Genomic DNA, 19,020 nt, shown 5'->3' with positions numbered 1-19,020 from the left:
CAGATATGTAGGAAGAGGGATCACCGTGGATAATGGACGTACTAGATGCACTGGCCCACTGATACGAAGTGCGTCAATTGTTCCTCAGTATATCCGTGGTAACCTCCAGTCCATTGATCGAAGACGTAGAAAACGTCATAAAACCCTAGGCCTTGTTTATGCATATACAAGAACCACATTCCCATACATGATGGCCACATCATCAAGCCGATAAACTACAGGGCCATCTTGAGATCTGGACATTTACAGACAGGTAAAACGTAAGCACTCACGAGATAGACTTGAATGAAGAAACGCCAGTCGGTAAGACGATCTGTGCGCGCGTTGCGCGGCTTCCGCAGCATCAAGTCTATATATCGTCAGAAGCGAAAAGAGCAAATTTTTGGAAGGACGTACCAGATTCGGGTTTCTCGTACATCAGCGAAATAGACATGAACACATCATTCAAGATGCAAAAGCAGACTTGCAGATATGAACTAAGGGCAATCTGCATACCCAAGAAGGCGTTACAGAAGACGGGGATGAACTCCGAATATGAACCAGCCTACGGTCCAGATCAGAAAGAACGCAGTCAAGGTCAGACATTCACCGACTTACAGGCATCAGATATATTATCACTTTCTTCAGATTGTCGAAGATGAGCCGGCCCATTTCAATCGCAACCGGGATCGACGCGAAGTCATTGTTGAGAAGTATCATCGCAGCTAGCACATGTGATCAGGACAAGCTAGTCAGGAAGCGGAAAAGTTCGTACCGGCTTCCTTTGCGACATCACTTCCAGCACCCATAGCGACGCCGATATCACTGGCCTTGAGCGCGGGGGCATCGTTGACACCGTCACCAGTAACAGCGACTGTGTTGTCACCACGAGCCTTAGTCTCCTCGACAATCTGAAGCTTCTGTTCTGGGGTTGTTCGAGCGAAGACGATCTCGGTGTAGTTGCCAATAGTCGCATCCCAATCTTCAGGCGTTAACATCTCAACGTCATCACCAGTGAGTACAAGTGCACGCATTGGGTCATCCTCGCTGGGTTTGACAGCCGACCGTGGTAGACCAGTGAACCGCGCCTCCTTTTCGGAACGCAAATCGGCGATAGTGTCGATTTTGGTTTGAGTGATTATTCCCACCTATCCTAATGTCAGTCTTCAGGTATATGAACGCTTGGGATCACCAACCTGCTTCGCAATAGCAAGCGCGGTCAACTTGAAGTCACCCGTAACCATGAAAACTCGGACCCCGGCCCTACGGATGGTCGCGACAGCACCAGGCACATCTGGACGAGGTGGATCACGAATTCCAACCAGACCGACCAAAGTGAGACCTTGCAATTCATCATACATCAGCTCCTCGATCTCGTTGGCGGACATAGTGTCGAAGTTGAGTTTCACTCCGTCAAACGACCGTTGGCACAGAGCAAGAACACGCTGACCCTGGTCACTGAGTTCCTCTTGTAGAGCTCTTGTCTTCTGTCGAGAATTGGAGTCAAAATAGCACGTTGAGCCGTCCTCCTGCATGACACTTGTGCACGCGGGGAAAAGCTTGTCCGGCGCCCCTTTCACGAGCATCCAGGTTTGAGGTTCTCCATTTATACCCTTCTCCACGTCGGCAACGGGGCTTTCACGAACAACTGTGAGCATCCACTTATTGCGCGAATTGAATGGAATTTCGAACAGCTTCTCGTGTGATGCCAGGAGAGTAGATGCATCGAGACCAAGCGAAGGTATCCGGAGACTCTCGGAGAAGCGCAGGATAGCAGTATCTGTGGGATCGCCTTTGATAATGCGGTCTTCCATCGGGCAGTCTTCTGTCGTAGAGTCAAACTTCGCACCATTGCACAAGCGTGCGATCATTTGGAGGGGCTTGAGGCCAGCGGGCGCAGCGGCGTCTTGTTGCGAGAATTTCTCTGTGATAGTGTCGACCGAGTACGAGCGATCAGCAAACGCAACAGTTTGAAGTGTCTACAAAGTGAGTAGTCAATACGCTTTTCATGATCCTCACTCAATATATGAAACACACCATCTTGCCCATGGTAAGAGTGCCAGTCTTGTCAGAGCAAAGTACGGACATGCACCCAAGCGTTTCGATTGTAGCAAGGTTTTTGACGAGAATGCTGCGCTTTGCCATACGCTTAGCGACAATCGTTAGAGATAGCGCAACGCTGACAGGGAGCCCCTGTGTGTATCTTTTCTGAATTCTAGAGTCTCTGAATCAAAAAAATGCTGGGCACACCTGAGGGACGAAAGCCGTCAAGCAGCCTATGGAGTTGACGATAGCACCACTTGCGTTTTCGTAACCAGGATAGACCCTCCTGAGCCAGGCACCCCACACTATGATTGCGAGACAAAAGAATCCCAGAGCAAGGCAGGAGATGATCTTGGTGAAGAACCAAACTTCCTTTTGGACTGTCGTGAGCTTGAACTTTGTCTCTCCTGACATGGCTACGATGCGACCCATCACGGACTTGTCTCCGATGGCGAAGACGATCCCAGTGCAGCTGCCCTGCACAACGAAGGTCGATGCGAGAGCCAGGTTTCGGGTCTCTAGGGCATTCTCCGATGTCATGTCAAGGGTTCCGGGTATCATATCACTATGAACGCAGGATCAGACAATAAAAATGATGGAGGAAAAGTGTGCTACCTTTCTCCTGTAAGGAGGGAGCGATCAAAACGTAGGTCACTTGAGGTCTGTACGAGGCGGACATCTGCGGGAACACGATCACCAATAGAAAGAACAACCAGGTCTCCAACGACAAGATCTTTAGACGAGATGGTTTGCTGCCGACCATCACGAATAACTGTTGCCTCTTCCGCGATGAGGGTTTTTATGGAGCTCATGATTCGCGACGTGTGCCAATCCACCAGGGCATAGAATGTGGCGGAGACGACAATAACCAGAAGCTAGCTTGAACATGAGCTGAAGCCAGTGGGTATAGGTAGCATATAGACGAACCAAGAGAACCGCTACTCCAAGGTTAAACACCGTGGGATCAGAGCCGCCCAGGGGCTCATACGAGAGCTGTAAACGGGAAATGAGGAGATGAAGAAACTGTACAGCGTTCAAACTGAGCATACAATAGTAACGATGAATGCAATCCACATCAAAAAATTGAATCCTCCAAAGACATAGTTCAGAGCCTTCTTCCAATGCTGCGTCTTTGGTGGCGAGATGACGTTTTTCCCACCGGTCTTCGCCTTACGTTGAACGGCGGCGGCATCGAGACCGACGGTAGGCGAAGTGGAGAAGCGAGTGAAAACATCCTGCGGTGAGATTGTGTGGACATCAATATTGCGAATTCCGTCCGCGGGATCTTGTGCGCCCTTGGACTTGGATTTTGATACTTTCTCATCGAAGGTGGCATCGATGCGGAGAGAAATGGTGCGATACCTGCAATAATGATTGAGCTACGAGGTTTTCACAGGGGGAGAGCGTACGACTAACTGTATCTGGACACCATATTCACCCTGAGCACGAGGGTCGCGCACTGATTGTCCCATCGACTTGACGGTGACCGTTTTGTGGAGAGACATGACGGTCAACGCTCGATGATGATACGAGTGTGAGGGAGTTGGAGGTGGGGGGGGAGGGGGGTTTATAAGCGTTTGACATCGGTAGACAAATTCGTACCGCTTGTCGCACAACGTCAAGGGGCAGCGCATTCGATTGGGAAAGGCTTGAGGAACGAACCATGAGCGAAATCTGCCATTCACCTACTTAAATTAAACGTATTTATCTTACCGGATGCTCCTGGCGGAATCTTGAGCTCCGGATGGTGATTCGGATATATTTCGATGGAACAGTCGAAGCGAAGTATTGTATGGAGCATCTGGAGATTTGAGATTTCTAGTTGTCCTTCTCATTCTTACAGATATTACTTGGGAGGAGCATGCAAGGGGTATTTCCTTTGGAAGCGCGGGTCCTCGTGCGGCGCGCCGGGGGATGCGCTCTTTTCGCTATTCCGTGGTAAGTTCATCAGGGATAACGGCTGATAACTATGTGCGCGACGTCAAAGTCGATGAGATCCGAAAGTATGAGAGTGTGACACTGAGCAGTTTGTGCGGACTGAGACACCATGCAGATAGTGATGCCAAAGCATCCTACACGCTTTCTCAAATGGGCGAAGAGTGCTCCTAGGCGCTTGTTCAACATTGAGCATCAATCTCATAGTGTTCCTTGAATCCGTACTGTGATATGCTCACCCCTCCATTCGGTTCCTCTAGCTAAACGAATGTACGGCCTCATGGCCTGCATGCCTTCGAGTACACTTTGGGATTGAACCCGATATTTATACTATGCATGATGTGCACCATGATACTAATGCGCCACGGGGATACTCTCAATGAATTGCTTTAGTGACAACGACAAAGTGCTTCCTTGATCAATTGGGGGAGTGTAATCTACCTTTTGCTTTCCCATTAGCGTCTACTAGGTGTAGAGTTCAATGTGGAACCGGAACGCGCATCCTCTTGAAGTGCGACACTCACGCGAGACCAGTGCATGATCTCCGACGGAGAATAGTCGCCACATACGATACTTAAAGCTTCAGGTGGTCGTACTACGCCGAGATCAGGTTAAAGGATGGTTCATGAAACACTTAGTTGGCGGCATCATGTACATCCATCAGATCGCCGCAAGAGCACGACCAGATTTATCCGCTCCGAGCTGACAGGATTGAACCTAGAATTGTGCAGACACTGTCAGTAGATAAAGTGGGTGGAATCAAACAGACAGTACTGAAGCTACTCATCCAAAGTGCACCCCTGCCCGGGTTGAACTTTGCCCCCAAAATGTTTCGTAGCAGTTGAGAGTCTTGAAGTTGGTTCATGCATATCGTAGGTGGTCCATTGAGGTACTCGGCCTTGAAGGGTACCGCATCTGAGAGGCCCTCTACTGAAAGGGCTGCCACGGGACAATGAGGACATTGAAAATCATCAAATGGGAGACGGTAATGTCCCACAGACTCATGGTTATAGGCTAGTGTTACTAGAACCACCGTCTCATACTTGCCAAGATCGGATTTGCCTGCCTGAATCGGCCATGCACCACGCGTGTCGGAGCAAAAAGCTGATGCGCATTGCGCCCTTCAAAATTGCGCTTCAGAACAAGTTCGGCTATGACACGTTTCTTCGATTGCTCTCCCTTCTCAGTCGTTGTGTCCCTCACTGAATTGCCCTATGATCACTTTCGACGTGACAACGGATGCATTCATGCAATAGTAACCACCATTATACTAATCGTTATCTGTTCCTAGGTGCAGCAACCTTCCTTAAGCCTCCTTCCGGCGACGATAGGGGCGCCACTGGTGTTTATGCCCGCCGTGGACAAGCTGGGACGACGTAACTTGCGAAGCATCCGAACGTTACTGTGACCGTGGACCGCGAATACCCTTGGCAAACCGCATTGCGATGTGTATTCGTTCATTGGTTGGTTCGTTGAGCACTGAGTTATACAGCGCACGCGATGCAAACATTTGGGCGAGTCCTTGCAGGTTACTTATTCGAAGTTCCGAGGTCCGTCCTGCTGTGATTACGATATACAACAGCGTTTGTGAGTCTCATCCGCTTTGTTGTGGATGAATCTAAGTTTGGTTATACTCTGAGTACCTGCCGCGAGGTATGTCGGAGAGGTATTTTACGTGATCGGCTACACAGCGACGTACATTCAATCGTTGTGCACAGCGTCTGGCTTGCGATCTCCATGCCGATTGCTGCTCCATTACCATCTCCCCGCAGTGCTAGACCTCTCCGTTTTTTTTAATTCCATGAATTGAGTGTCTGAGATGTCGTTGAGCATGATTCCAAGCGAATCAAGCAGCTGCAGGTATTGATATTGTTTACCAGCTCCGCTTGAATTCTAAGTGATCGAGTGCGGTTTCTAAGAAGTAATAAATATGTATCATGAGCGTGTGGTTGTGGATTATCGCTCCCGTTACCGGAGAAATCTGGACAACTTGAGCTTGACTCAGTTGAGTATGTGGATGAAACGGCGCCTTCAAATGGTGGCTATTGGGGCGAATTCCGCTTTGGGTCCGCTCGACGACGCGCCCCGAGGCTGAAACGGTTACCAGGTGAGGCTAGGAACAGGATATAGACTCGACCACAACAGATGGGGCAGTGCCTGCCGTCGCACGCCTACTGTCTCGGACTCGGCTCTCGAGTTCTCTGTCTCGACCACCGCTCTCCATGTCCAAGCCTCGCTCCAAGTCCAATGCCAGCATTGATGACCCGCTGACTCTCGCTCTTGCCCCACCACCCAATGAGTCTGATACTGAACGCGGGGAAAGATTGCAGAGGGAGGCAGAGGCAAAGCGTATAAGCGATAGCATTGACGAGGAGCTCAAGCAAGAGAAGGCAGCTTGGAAGAAGAACAAGTCGCTCTTTAAGCTCCTCCTACTCGGCCAAAGTGAGAGCGGTACGTCATCTCTTTCCGATGCTGCGTTATATGCTCACTTTATGTCGTAGGCAAGTCAACAACTTTGAAGAGTACGTCTGTCTGCCCTCTTCTTGCTCGACGACAGCACTCATATCTTCTGATTACTGAAAGACCTCCAGCTCACGTTCGCCCCGCAAGCATGGAAAACCGAAAGCACTTCCTGGCGTGCCGTCATTCAGCTGAACCTCATCCGCACAGTCAACATCATCCTGGATGCTCTCGCTAATGAACTATCCACCTCTCGTCCCTCCAGTGCAGCAGGCTCCGATGCACACTCTCGAATCTCACACGCTGGCAGCGTCCAAACTAGCGACCACGGATCGCTCTTGTTCACTAGCAAACACGCATTGCTCAAGCTCCGCCTTGCGCCTCTCCGACACGTCGAGAATGACCTGAAACAGTCTCTTGGTGCTGCCTCGACGGAAGTGACTTCTTCCGATGGCTCGGACGACGAACAGGCCGTGCAGTCAGACCGCGATGATGTCGGGGAGATGCGTTCGCGCAGCCCCGGTGGTGCCGACTTGTTCTTGCGCTCAAACCGTTCCTGGCGTGAAGCACTCCACGTGCAGTATCGCAGCTCGAGCAAGAGCCGCGGAAAGGTAGATAGTGGATCTGCAGCGCGGCTATCTGGGGCGACGGAGGTGATCGCTGGTTGTTGCGAGGACATACAGGCGCTATGGGAGGACGAGGTTGTGCGTGCGATGCTGCGCATACGCAAGATACGTGTCGGAGATTCGTCTGTCTTGTGAGTAGCTGTGTGTCGTACATCGAATCTGCCGCTGATTACGAAATCACTGTAGTTTCCTCGACAATGTCGAGCGGATAGCGTCGCGTGGGTATGAGCCGTCGGACGACGACATCGTTCGAGCTCGGCTGCGCACGTTGGGAGTGCAGGAGTACTGCCTCAAATTCGAAAATCCGAGTGAGCCCTTGTCTTCTCGACAGGGCTGGGCTACTGATTGCTAACATATGCACGCAGCGGAAGCAAATCGGGCTGCTGGGAAAGAATGGAGAATCTATGACGTTGGAGGTTCACGATCGTCTGTGAGTAAGAGTATATGGCTCTACTAGTTTCCTTCATTGATAAGGCGGTGCCATCGTTGGCGCTGTAGCGTGCAGCATGGTTACCGTACTTTGACGATGCAAATGCGGTTTTATTCCTTGCGCCGATCTCATGCTTTGATGAATACCTCGCCGAGGATGCACACGTGAACCGCCTCGAGGATTCGGTACTCCTCTGGAAGTCCGTCATTCAGTCCAAGCTGCTCTCAGATTGTATCATCATCCGTATGTATTCTTCAATCACGTTATGGCTCAGAATTTACCTCACTTTACCATTTTAGTGTTCTTGAACAAGTACGATCTACTAGGACAAAAGCTCAAGACTGGCGTCAAGATTAGCAAATACGTCTCAAACTACGGCGATAGGGAAAACACTGCGCCAACATTTGCCAAATGCTAGTTTTTCTATTGTCGAGGTCATTTTATCCTATACTGAAGATGTCTCTATGCAGACCTGCACCAAAAATTCAGAGAGCAGCACAAAGAGCTCTCGCCGAAATCGCGCCGGTTCTATGGGTACATCACGTCGGTCATTGTAAGTTTTCTTTCGTGCTAGACGACGCTCCCACTTGTGCTTACACTATGTACAGGATACTAAGGCAACTTCAACCACTTTGTCGTCAGGTATGATCCCCAAATTTATATTTCGTCTCTTTGACAATCGGTGTACCCCTAGTTCGGGACGGACTGGTGCAGCAATATCTCAAAAATGCGGATCTTGTTTGATTTATCATCATTTCAGAAGCATCAATCTCATATAATATGATATTTATATCTTCGCTATGTCCTTGCTCATGTGAGTCGTGTCTCATACTTTTCATTCTGTCTTGGAGAATTCTAGAGCTATGTATGCGTGTTTCGTGTGGGCTAGGAATTTATTGTAATACCAATAATCACCGTCTGGTTAGTGGGATTGGTTAGACGAAGTGGGGCTCATCAACATTCAAGGAAGCACGAGAACAAGTAACCATTACATTTCATCTTGAGAACAGTCCGAGCAAAGAGACACATACGAATCTCCAGTCAATTCCTGACGCTGTATTGATATCAAGTATCTCAATGTCATATATATGAACATTCGAGCACATGGGAACCAGCTGGGTTAGATTCATGGTATTGACTGTCGCGTGCGCTTGGGCGCTTCCACGGGCAAGATCTGCATTGTCCTTCATCGTCGATCTGGCCTTGGTGTCGTCAGAGTGAATAACAATGTGCTCAGACAGAACGCGAGGTGCGACGACTCAGTGCGCATTTGCAGGATGTGGGCGGACGGTATGGCGGGACCCTGATGGGTCGTTCTCGTCGTACTGCGGGACAACGCACAGGGAGGCTGCTGCGCTCGCTCGGGCAGCTAGGCGATGCAAGGTACGCTTCGAGTCTGGATATGCTGGGGTGAATTTTCACTGTACGTTGGTCGACAGAATTGTAAGACGCGGCCGGCGTACGTCGAGAGTGGCAAAGGTGCGTAGTGACGGTCTTATCTGAGCGCAGATGGCCCATTGGAATACTAATGGCTCGACCATTAGTGCATAGTTTTTGTGGTAAACGGTGTGCGAAGGAGTATCGTGCCAGCGACGCCTCCGAGAGGACTCCACGATCGTCGCCCGCCCCGGTTGAGACTGGGATTTTATGCAAGCTGGCAGGATGTAAAGCCTTGGTGCATGTCGGTAAAGATGGGTTTCCCGGCGAGTTTTGCTCGAATAAGCATCGTCTGTGAGTGAGCATATATTTACCTCTTAAGATACGAGTGGCTCATGCACAATCATGCAGAGACGCGATCAAGGCAGGGAAAGCGGAGGCATGTCTATTGTGAGTGACGCCCCATGTACGTCCACTATGTATATTGACCTGACGCGAGCAGCTGCACGAAGTGGCCAAAGGCGATGGTCAATGGGCGACTGAGCGACTTTTGCTCCAAGGCATGCTCGCAGGACACACTTGGTGCTGGTCAGGATTCCCTCATCACTGCCTTTGGGCGACGCTGATCGGAAGCAACAGCACCGATCATCTTAAATATACCGAACAGGCACAAGGCATACGCAAGCGGTGGGTGATCCATGCAACCTGTCTTACGAAGTTTCTCTAATGTGCGATGGGCCAGTATCGAAGCAGTTCACCGACGGGTGGCGACATCCGACGTCTAAGCCGACGGTTATCAAAGTCTGTCTCTCTTCCGTACCGTGCTGTCCAAACTAACCACCACACACAGATCTGGAAGATATATGGTGACAAGCGGCACTCTGACAGGTTTTCTCGCTATAAGTGAGTCCTGCCCTCTTGGGCGAAAGCGTAGCTCAGTGCTGACTATGCGCGTGTAGACTAGCCGTCGAGCGCCGCACGGGTCTGTCGAACGGGAACAGCAGACGCCGCTGGCACGGGACTTCCCGCTCGTGTCTCCTCGGCGATAACGAATACAACCAGGACCTCTGCTCTGCCAGAGACTGCAGTCTGTGCAGCATAATCCGCGTGCGTTTCCCATGCTGTCTGCGACCCAGTCTTACCACAACCTCCCGTAGTCGTCCTTCGAGCTCGCCCAAGCGGGCAATAACACAAACTTTGGCAGGTTCGGCGCAGGCATCTACACCTCTGCGACATCTTCCAAGGTACGCTCGTGTCTGTTGTTACGCACGCGTGCTGATCGCTGTGCTCAGGCGAACGACTACGTTAAAGAGAACGGTGGCTCTCCCTATAGGGCTGCCCTCCTCAACGATGTCGTCCTCGGCAAAGCCAAAAAGCTCTTCACTGGAGATACCTCCCTCACGGCCGTACGTACTGCTTCGCTTTATGTACAACTCTCACGCTCAGAGTGCAGCTCATGGTTAGCCCCCGCAAGGGTATGACTCTGTTATCGGTGAGCCCGGAGGGGACTTAAATTACGATGAGAGCATCGGTTAGTGAATTGTCGCTCTTGTTCGTGGTATCGGCTGACGGCGTGTGATATTGCGCCACTCTTCCGTAAAGTGTATAAGGTGAGACCTAAGTTCCTGTCGACCATACTGCCGCATGCTCACGGTAGTGTTTAGAATGAAGCTATTTGCCCGCTCTTCTTGATCATATACAGAAACTAGAATACGGACAGTCTCATGTAGTCACGGACTGTCCGTCTGTAATATACCGTTCCGACCGGCCCTGAGTTGAGCCTGTACATGCTATATGCTGTCCAACTGCACGCGTTGAGGTAGCTATGTATCGACGTCTGTCTCACTTTGCTTGATCTGTTCTATTTCGTCCTCTCTTCACGGCATCGTACTGGCTGTCTAGCTAGTCCTCGACATCCACAAACATAGTTAAGTCTACCCAGACTCCCATTTGTAATTCTGCAGTTTCACTCCGTGCAGTTGTCCTTACCGTTCGCCATCGAGGCGGATACATGGTATTTTGATCAAGCGCGCTCATGGGTATTCGTCCATTCCAAGCCTTGGGCACATACTCGTCTGCCCAGTGACTGGGAAGAAATATCGAGTAAATGTGAGACATCCTGAGAGCAAATTTGACATTGAGCTATAAGGAATCACCAAAATACGACTTTCCATACTATCTGGTCCCGTGAACTAGAAATCATTTGCCCCCCGTCCGGCGAGATTACCGCAGATGTGACTATGTTCGTACGATCTCGGAGGGGGAAGTAAATGTGCAGCCTGGTGTCTGCATGCCACACATGGATTATCTTGTTCCGCGAACCAGACACGACTCGTCGCCCATCTGGCGAGATTGTAACAAATGTGATAAACCATGTATGACCTTGGAACGGGGGGCCGATTTATAGCACGATGTCTGCATCCCACATACGAATTTTCTTGTCAATTAAGCCAGACGCGATCCGCTATCTGTCTTCCAAGAGCGCTATGTCCTTAGAGCGAAAAGCCGATTTTAGTCCGGTGGTTGCGTCCCACGCACGGACAGTATGATCACTCGAACCAGACCCAGTGTATCGCCCGCTTTGTGAGATTGTCGCAGATATGACGCTTCCCGTATAGCCGTGCAGAGGGAGCCTAATCTGCGGCCCCGTGTCTGCAGCCCACACACGACAGCGTGGTCATTCGAACCACACTATTCGCTGCCCGTCTTGCGAGATTGCCACGGATGTGGTACCTCTTGTATGGCCTTTCAGGGGGGAGCCAATTTTAATTCCGGTGTCTGCATCCTATACACGGCATTTATTATCACCAGAACCAGACACGACTCGCCGTCCGTCTTGCAATGTTGCCACAGATATAACTTCGCCTGTATGACCTTGAAGGTGAGCTAATTTGGATCCCAGTGTCTGAATCCCACACGCAGATTGCCCTATTCCGCGAACCGGATCCAGTTCGTCGCCCGTCTTGCGAGATTGCCACAGATGTAACAACACATGTATCGCCTCGAGGGAAAATGGAGGAGCCAATCTGCATCCCTGTTTCCGCATCGAATACGTGGAACCCAGAGCTGTATGTTTGGGCCACGGTTCACCACCCATTTGGTGTAATTTCAATGCAGCCCGCCTTCTGATGAGTTTTTCTGCCAAGATGCCCATCCAAAATGACAACCATCAGTAACAGTAACAGCAACAGGAAATGTGGCAGAGAACGTCCAAGCATTCTAGAATAATATTGGTGCAAAAGGGAGAGCAGACAAGTACAGACGTGTGCGTGCTTCGCAGCATTGTTGGCGCAAACATTTCAAAAAAGCGAGTAGTATCGGAGATAGCCCTTCCGATCTTGGAGTTGCGGTTGGTATAGCATCGAATATGCTGTCTTGAGAGAAACACTAGATATGAGAAATCACATACCGCAAAGCATGATATTGGTGACATCAGCGCGGTAGCCACGCTGGTCAGGCGGTGCGTCAGACTCAGTGCTTGAGCCAGAATAGTAAATGTTCATTGGCGAAGAACTGCTTCACTTCTTTCGCAAGCGAACCTGAATAAGGTACAGCCTTAACGTGGGCAGTCCAAAATCGGCATGAGTATCGCAGTTGTGGAGAATTCTACTGTTCTACGCTGCAAGTTGGTGATAGCTGAATTGGGTAGGTAGGAGCTGACCCACCGGCAGATGTTAAAACGTAGTTAGACCTTCATTACACGGAGGGACGCGAATGCTAGGTTGCGATGATACATTGCGCTAATATTGATGTAAAACTTTCCTTGGACTTTGTTCGTTAGAATGTCGTGAAATGATACGCGGAGCGATCGTATCGGTGTACAGTCATCCGCAACACCTGTCAGAAGTCCACTGCCTTGCTCTACTTAGCCGGTATTGTCTCAGCACGGAAAGTGTCTCCGCATGGCATTCAACATAGTCATCGACGGCAGCTCCATCGAAGTAAGAATTTGGCCCATCACCGAGCAAACAATGGCAGAGCATCTCCGTTCTGTTCCTCTCACAAGCGTCGCGAGTTGTGTGGCTATGTAGAGCTTAATGTCGTGTTTGGATGAGATGAGGCAACAGCGTCCAGGGAAAGATGATGAACGTGTTATAAGCCACCAAGAGCACCTTGCATATTCGGAAGCGGACGAGATATGACGAGGATTCAGATATGCGGAGGTAGCTTGACTGCATGCTGCGAGAGCGAGCCTTTCGGCGCTGGGTCTATTACCACACGGTGTGTGGCAAGCGAGAACACGGCCGCGGTATTGTTCAGAGATTGAATCTGCCGCAGTGACAGCTAGGTGCAGTAAACGACTAACTTGCCGAGTCCTGACAAGTATGACCGTCGGGGATGATGGCAAGATGATGGTGACGCGTCGAGCGCGGCGTCAGCTGCAAGCCTGGGAGGCCTTCGACTAGACCTCGACAACGAAAACTCTGAGCTCATTGCAGGACAACTCATCGTTGGGGTGATCAGCGCGGCGAGGCGGTTCAAGGTGCGTTGGAGACGTGCCATATTATTGGGACGGGACGCTGATTATGTGTATAGTGCGCCGGATACCAGAAGTACTAGCTTTCAGACCGTTCAGCCGGCGTACATTGCGAGGGTCAATAGCTCGTCCGCGAAGATGGACGCGCGTGGATGGTTCCGCTCGAAGAAAGACTGCTGGGGATCGTAGATACCTCAAGTACCAGTCTGGGACTCGGGGTGACAGCAGGATCGTACGACACCCCTCTGGGCGGCGGCGTTTAAGCCAACGCTCACCTTATTGAAATCGGCGTCTCTTGTTGCAGACAACAGACACGCAGCAGCGGGAGAGAGTCTCCTGACTTCAAGCGGGCCTTTCCCTCACGCGACGCAATCCAGCACAAACTATCGCAATGCATCAACACCCTTGCACCATCTCACTGTCTCCTCCAACACTGGTAGGGGTGCTGTGATGCGTCGCTCTGCAGCACGACCTCTCGCGTCCTAGGTACACGCATTATATCATTGCCTCCCCGCATTCATGCCGGAGAGGATAACAATTGCACCCTTGAAATGTCCAACTCCGAGGCTCACGGTCTGCATTCATGTTACACCAGGGCCCAATCGATGACTTGAAAGACAGACGAACAGAACCAGCCATAGCATAGACGAGGAACACAGACGGGAACGGGCGGCTCAGGAGAAGCACGGACGCTCCTCAAACTCATGGCGCCCAGACAAAGAGCAAGCGAGGCATAGTCTCTGATCAGAATGTGATTAGGCCCCATGCATGGTCTATGCTAATGCGGCCTCTTAGCCTGTAGCGTACGTACGGCGGAATGAACTCGATGCCAATTCGGAGACGACCTCTGAACGTTTGCATCTCGAGACTTTTTTGACCCGTCACAGTCGGTTTAATAATGCATGGATCACGCGAGTAAATCTACTGCGTCGAGCCTCGTCAGAGTCGTGTCAACGACGTCAGTCTGACCCATATTGCATTACAATCGTAAGAGTCTCTGACTTTGTGTACGATTGGGATTGGGCTTGACACAGCGTACTTTATTAGATTGTATTATCAGCGGCGCGAGTTATCATGACTCGACTTCTAGTTCAGAGTGACGCTATCAGTGAGTGCAAACATTCATTTTGCACTGGATGACTTACACCGGTGAGTATTGGACGTTGTGCTTGGGGAGATAAGGCACAATCGAACACGCCATCGACGTTTCCCCACATCACTGGTCCCCTATCGTTCCTGGTCCCATGCTTAGGAGGATTTGGTGAGGATGATTCCCTAGAGCAGCGATGAGCCCATCTTTGATTTCTGAACCTCTGACCGGTGCGATAAGAACGCAAGGTAAGCACAAAGTACAAAGCGAAGATAGGCTCTTGCTCGTAACATGAAAGCCGATACCTCGGGAAAGACATTTGACATCTGAATCTTTTGTGTGAATGGCGCGCACAAGTATATTCCAGTGATCTTATGACCAAACTTGATACGTTAGGATGGCTTACAGTCCCGGCCCGTCGACACATGAGCGGGTACGTGATCGCGCTTCTTGAGAACCATATAAACAATGATATTTAAGGCTCAGATAGTACAGAGAAAACTACTGCCCTCTCGAAGATGCAGTACACATCTCCACTCCACGACATGGGGTACATAGACTTGATCTCCTCTACCGTCTTTATGGGGTTCGCCTGGGTTATTTGGGGTTACTTCCGCAAGAGGCGCGTTAGTTCGGTGCTGAAAAATCTCCCGGGTCCTCGAAGTACGTCATTCTTGTACGGTATGTACATTTATTCTCTATTGTTTTGGTCATTTTTTAAAATTGAGAAATGGACAGGGCATTTTGGCGATTTCTTCGGTCGTCATGGGACAGAATTCAACAAAGAGGTTGCTCTGAAGTATGGAGCTGTTTGTAAAATGAACGGCATGTTGGGGGTATGAGCACCGATACGAGAGCCATCTGTGTCTATTCACATTGAAATCACAGCGTACAGTCCTGTATGTTTCCGATCCGAAGGCACTGCACACTATTATACTCAAAGAGGAGCATATATACCAGGAATCTGAAGGTTTCATCGCGTAGGTTGCGTCACGATCTCTGCACGATATTTACTTATTATGTCCTAGGGCACTGAAACTCATTTTCGGTCCCAGCCTCACTTCTACTTTAGGTGTGTTTCGTTCCTTCCTTGAATCGAAACGACCAGTTCAATGACCACAAACTCAATAGGGGAAGTCCACCGGAAGCAACGGAAGATGCTCAACCCGGTCTTCTCGGTTGCACACATGCGGAACATGATCCCGCTTTTCTACGGTGTCTCGTTCAAAGTGCGCTGACGTTAGCTATCATCCGACACCGAATTGACCCTCGGGTATTGACAGCTTCGTACTGCTATCACCCAACGTGTTGCCCAAGGGCCTCAAGAGCTTGATGTACTAGGATGGACCGGCCGGACAGCTCTTGAACTTATCGGGCAAGGCGGGTTTGGCTATTCTTTCGATTCATTGACCGAGGACTCTCAAGATGCGTTCGGAGAGGCACTGAAAGACTTGAGGTACGGATATTCCTTCGTGACCGCCAAGAGTGTATGCCTAATGACTTCTTGCGCCAGCCCCAATCTGCAGAAGTTCGATCATTCTCGGTACTTCATCTCATTGTTTGCTGCACTGGGACCAGCATGGTTACGGAGGCGCCTTGTGGAGTTGGTCCCGAGTAAGGACTTGCAGAGGGTCCTGAGCATCATAGATATAATGACTCAGAAGTCGATCGAGGTTTACCAGGACAAGAAGGCAGCTCTTGCTCGAGGAGACCGGGCGGTTGTTCAGCAGATAGGAGAAGGAAAGGACCTTATGAGCATACTGAGTACGTTGCCATCTACCTTTTGCCTTAACGGTGCTCACGCCTCCGACAGTCAAAGCAAACTCTGCCGCATCCAAGGGCAACAGGCTGTCGGAAGAGGAGCTGATTGCACAAATCTCGTGGGTGACAAAATTCATTAGTCTACATGGATTTTTTTCAACCATCCTTGATCTCATTTAGGTCCTTCGTCTTCGCTGGAATGGACACGACATCAAACTCGATTTCTCGCATCTTGCATATCCTTGCCCAGCGCCCCGAGGTGCAGGACAAGTTGCGAGAAGAAATACTAGCGGCGGGCGCGGGAGAGAACATATCCTACGAAGACTTGAACAAGCTCAGTCTGCTCGATGCGGTCTGTCGAGAAACGCTGCGTGTGTATGTGACGCTGCAATTCGACTTGACGACATTCTCATTAAGAGTAAAATCAGGTTTCCTCCTGTTACAGGGCTCACCCGCGTGTACGTAGTTGATTTATCTCAATTTCGAACCTGTTAATTTTCCGTCCGCAGGGCCACAAAGGACAGCGTTCTACCCTTATCCGAGCCTATCATGGGGCTCGACGGGACATTAATTACGGAGATCCCGATTCCAGAGGGCACAGAACTCATTGTCGGGACAATGGGGTCTAACCTGAGGCCAGCCGTCTGGGGCGAGGACTCTCTGGAGTGGAAGCCCGAACGCTGGCTGTTGCCGCTCCCCACGAAGGTCACTGACGCCTCGATTCCTGGCGTCTACTCTAACTTGTGTGTTATACTTGTTGCTCGTCTGATCCGCACTCACCTCGTTGTCTCGCACAGGATGACTTTCCTGGGAGGGAAGAGAGCATGCATGTACGTCCTGTTCCTGAATCCTGACACTACAGCTGATCTCACTTTCATTTCATAGTGGCTTCAAATTCTCGGAGATGGAAATGAGTGCGTCAAACTTACTTTTCTTCAGGCATGCTGTCTCTTGATTGACCTACATTCAGAGGTTGTCCTGTCCGTGTTGCTCTCCACGTTCCGCTTTGAAGAGTCGGATAAGCCCGTCATATGGAATGTAGGTGCCGTATGGTACCCCACAGTGGGATCAGAGAGCAATGTCTCCGAGCTGCGATTGAAGGTGTCTCTTCTTGACGCTCGGAAGGCTTAGAATCGTCCCGCCGAAGTCATCTCGGGTGGCTGTCGAAGTATTGGATTCTGTGTTGACCTTTGGTTGCTCCGTCACAACTGTCGCCATCTACACGCAGATGTTGTCACATAGTGCTGCATTTCCATATGAATTTTTCCCGGGTTTTACCATGTTTGATCATGCTCAGAGCGCCCAACGCAGGAGAGTACTTTTACAGCTGTCGCTCCGAACTATACCAACCTACATCCATTTTCGAGGGCAAGCTGCTCTCCCTCAGGCGTGTAGAGAAGAACAGGGAACAAAATTCACAGCTGATCTGAATGCTTGTTGGAACAGAGCGCACCGGGGATTCTGTTTTCCTCGAAATGTACTGCATTCGAGCTCTTACACCCAGCCGCCGAAGAGACCCATTCTTGAGCGGAGCTGGCGACGTGTGCGGCCTCCGCTGTGACAGATTGTCACTGGACTTTTGAAACAAGTCATCAAGTTGCTGATTGTTCGTGTAAGCACCAGTCTCGCGCTCTCGCGCACCATTCGTTGACTTTGCCACTATCGAGCAGCCCGTCCCTCGTCAAATTGTCGAGAAGATAGTCCAACTAGAAGTCAACTGAATGGAACGTTTCATTTGTGCGTCATTCATTCCGGATACATCGAGATGTACTATGGATGTGTATACAGAAGCCGTTCCGAGCGTCCAGTCTCAGCTGTCCCCTGCAGTCCGAGTGAGGCCTCAAGCACAGACATCTGGCCAGTTGCTCTGCCTCTTCCTTCTCCATGGTATCGCGCTGCCTGCCTCTAACCACTCCGCCCGCTTTGACTTCCTTGGCAACAAGCACAAGCATACATAAGTACTACAAGGAACGCTCAGAGATAGCCTAACCCGGAAGGCGAAAATGCTCTTGGTCCGGGGGTCATGTTCTCCATAATGTTCTTGTCTCGTCTTGCTTTATGCTTGAATTCGGGTTTACATTTAGCCCTCACCATTGGGGACTCGAAGGAGATGTCAGAATAACCTGCTAACCATGTTATGAGGATCTTTCGGTCAGTTTTTTTTTTGGCTCCTTTTATTGTCCTCGAGGGCCTGGCCCTCTGTATATTTTGTTCAGTTTATAGAGTAAGTCACGGTCGTGCAATGTTGCTTCAGGGCATGCTCACACGTACTCGCATCATTCGTAGGCGTAGCTCTACACATACTGTATACGATCTACATTCGTGTGGCGAACACATAAAGGTCGGGAAAGGATGGGGGCCAGTGACACCCGGCTTACGATACACGATGTCCATCTGTTTCGTAACTCTGATATTGTTGTGTAACCAAAACCTCAAGCACGTAGTATATGGTTTCGATGTCGGGTGGTATGTGTACCATTCATTTCTTCGACGTGCTCAGTCTCCAATTCCGTTCGTATCTAAGTCTTAAGCCTATACTATTTTAAAAACAACACTATTCTCTGTCTCCTTGGCTGAGTAAGTCTCGCCACTAAAACCGCGCATAAGCCATTGCATGTACCATTATCATAGAGGGAGAGGGATTATCCAATGCTGTGGGGAATTGGCTGAAGATACAACTGACAGCGAAATTGACAACTCGAAGAAAGATGCAACAGGTAAATATCTCTGGTCTTACGATGGCTTCGTCCTCTTGTAGAACAACGTGTACGCGGGCTTTCCCTGGGTGTAGGCGTGAGCGATAGCAATCACCGTGCTCGCATCCGACTCACTACTACGTCTT

General features: G+C 50.2%; 3 protein-coding genes across 3 annotated transcripts; 2 read left to right on the top strand and 1 right to left on the bottom strand.

Moving 5' to 3' along the window:
- Positions 1 to 215: 215 nt before the first annotated feature.
- FIBRA_03136 (uncharacterized protein) lies at positions 216 to 3,527 on the bottom strand (the record flags this gene model as incomplete). The annotated part of the gene is made up of 11 exons (XM_012324981.1): positions 216 to 349; positions 397 to 544; positions 598 to 704; positions 755 to 1,127; positions 1,176 to 1,958; positions 2,017 to 2,172; positions 2,230 to 2,587; positions 2,638 to 2,897; positions 2,950 to 3,015; positions 3,072 to 3,384; positions 3,439 to 3,527. 11 exons carry the CDS (start codon positions 3,525 to 3,527, stop codon positions 216 to 218), a joined length of 2,787 nt encoding a protein of 928 aa, XP_012180371.1.
- A 2,652-nt stretch (positions 3,528 to 6,179) lies between these two features.
- FIBRA_03135 (uncharacterized protein) lies at positions 6,180 to 10,559 on the top strand (the record flags this gene model as incomplete). Its single annotated transcript, XM_012324980.1, has 22 exons — positions 6,180 to 6,408; positions 6,459 to 6,479; positions 6,541 to 7,174; positions 7,230 to 7,351; positions 7,409 to 7,473; positions 7,542 to 7,716; positions 7,944 to 8,026; positions 8,082 to 8,115; positions 8,750 to 8,856; positions 8,913 to 8,952; positions 9,018 to 9,204; positions 9,262 to 9,300; positions 9,353 to 9,438; positions 9,490 to 9,537; positions 9,593 to 9,651; positions 9,701 to 9,753; positions 9,810 to 9,957; positions 10,008 to 10,094; positions 10,143 to 10,256; positions 10,315 to 10,381; positions 10,453 to 10,460; positions 10,515 to 10,559. 22 exons carry the CDS (start codon positions 6,180 to 6,182, stop codon positions 10,557 to 10,559), a joined length of 2,451 nt encoding a protein of 816 aa, XP_012180370.1.
- Positions 10,560 to 14,791: 4,232 nt separating this feature from the next.
- On the top strand, positions 14,792 to 17,309 carry FIBRA_03134 (uncharacterized protein; the record flags this gene model as incomplete). Its single annotated transcript, XM_012324979.1, has 15 exons — positions 14,792 to 14,850; positions 14,908 to 15,098; positions 15,156 to 15,253; positions 15,306 to 15,397; positions 15,446 to 15,489; positions 15,549 to 15,646; positions 15,701 to 15,873; positions 15,931 to 16,181; positions 16,231 to 16,297; positions 16,359 to 16,553; positions 16,607 to 16,636; positions 16,688 to 16,921; positions 16,976 to 17,008; positions 17,064 to 17,092; positions 17,149 to 17,309. The coding sequence occupies 15 exons, from the start codon at positions 14,792 to 14,794 to the stop codon at positions 17,307 to 17,309; spliced, it is 1,755 nt and encodes a 584-aa protein (XP_012180369.1).
- Between the last annotated feature and the right edge of the window lie 1,711 nt (positions 17,310 to 19,020).

Source organism: Fibroporia radiculosa (assembly GCF_000313525.1).
Source record: "Fibroporia radiculosa TFFH 294 genomic supercontigs, scaffold1618, whole genome shotgun sequence".
Lineage (NCBI taxonomy): Eukaryota > Fungi > Basidiomycota > Agaricomycetes > Polyporales > Fibroporiaceae > Fibroporia > Fibroporia radiculosa.
The sequence above is the reverse complement of the archived record's forward strand: the minus strand, read 5'-3'. Positions and strand labels throughout refer to the sequence as shown.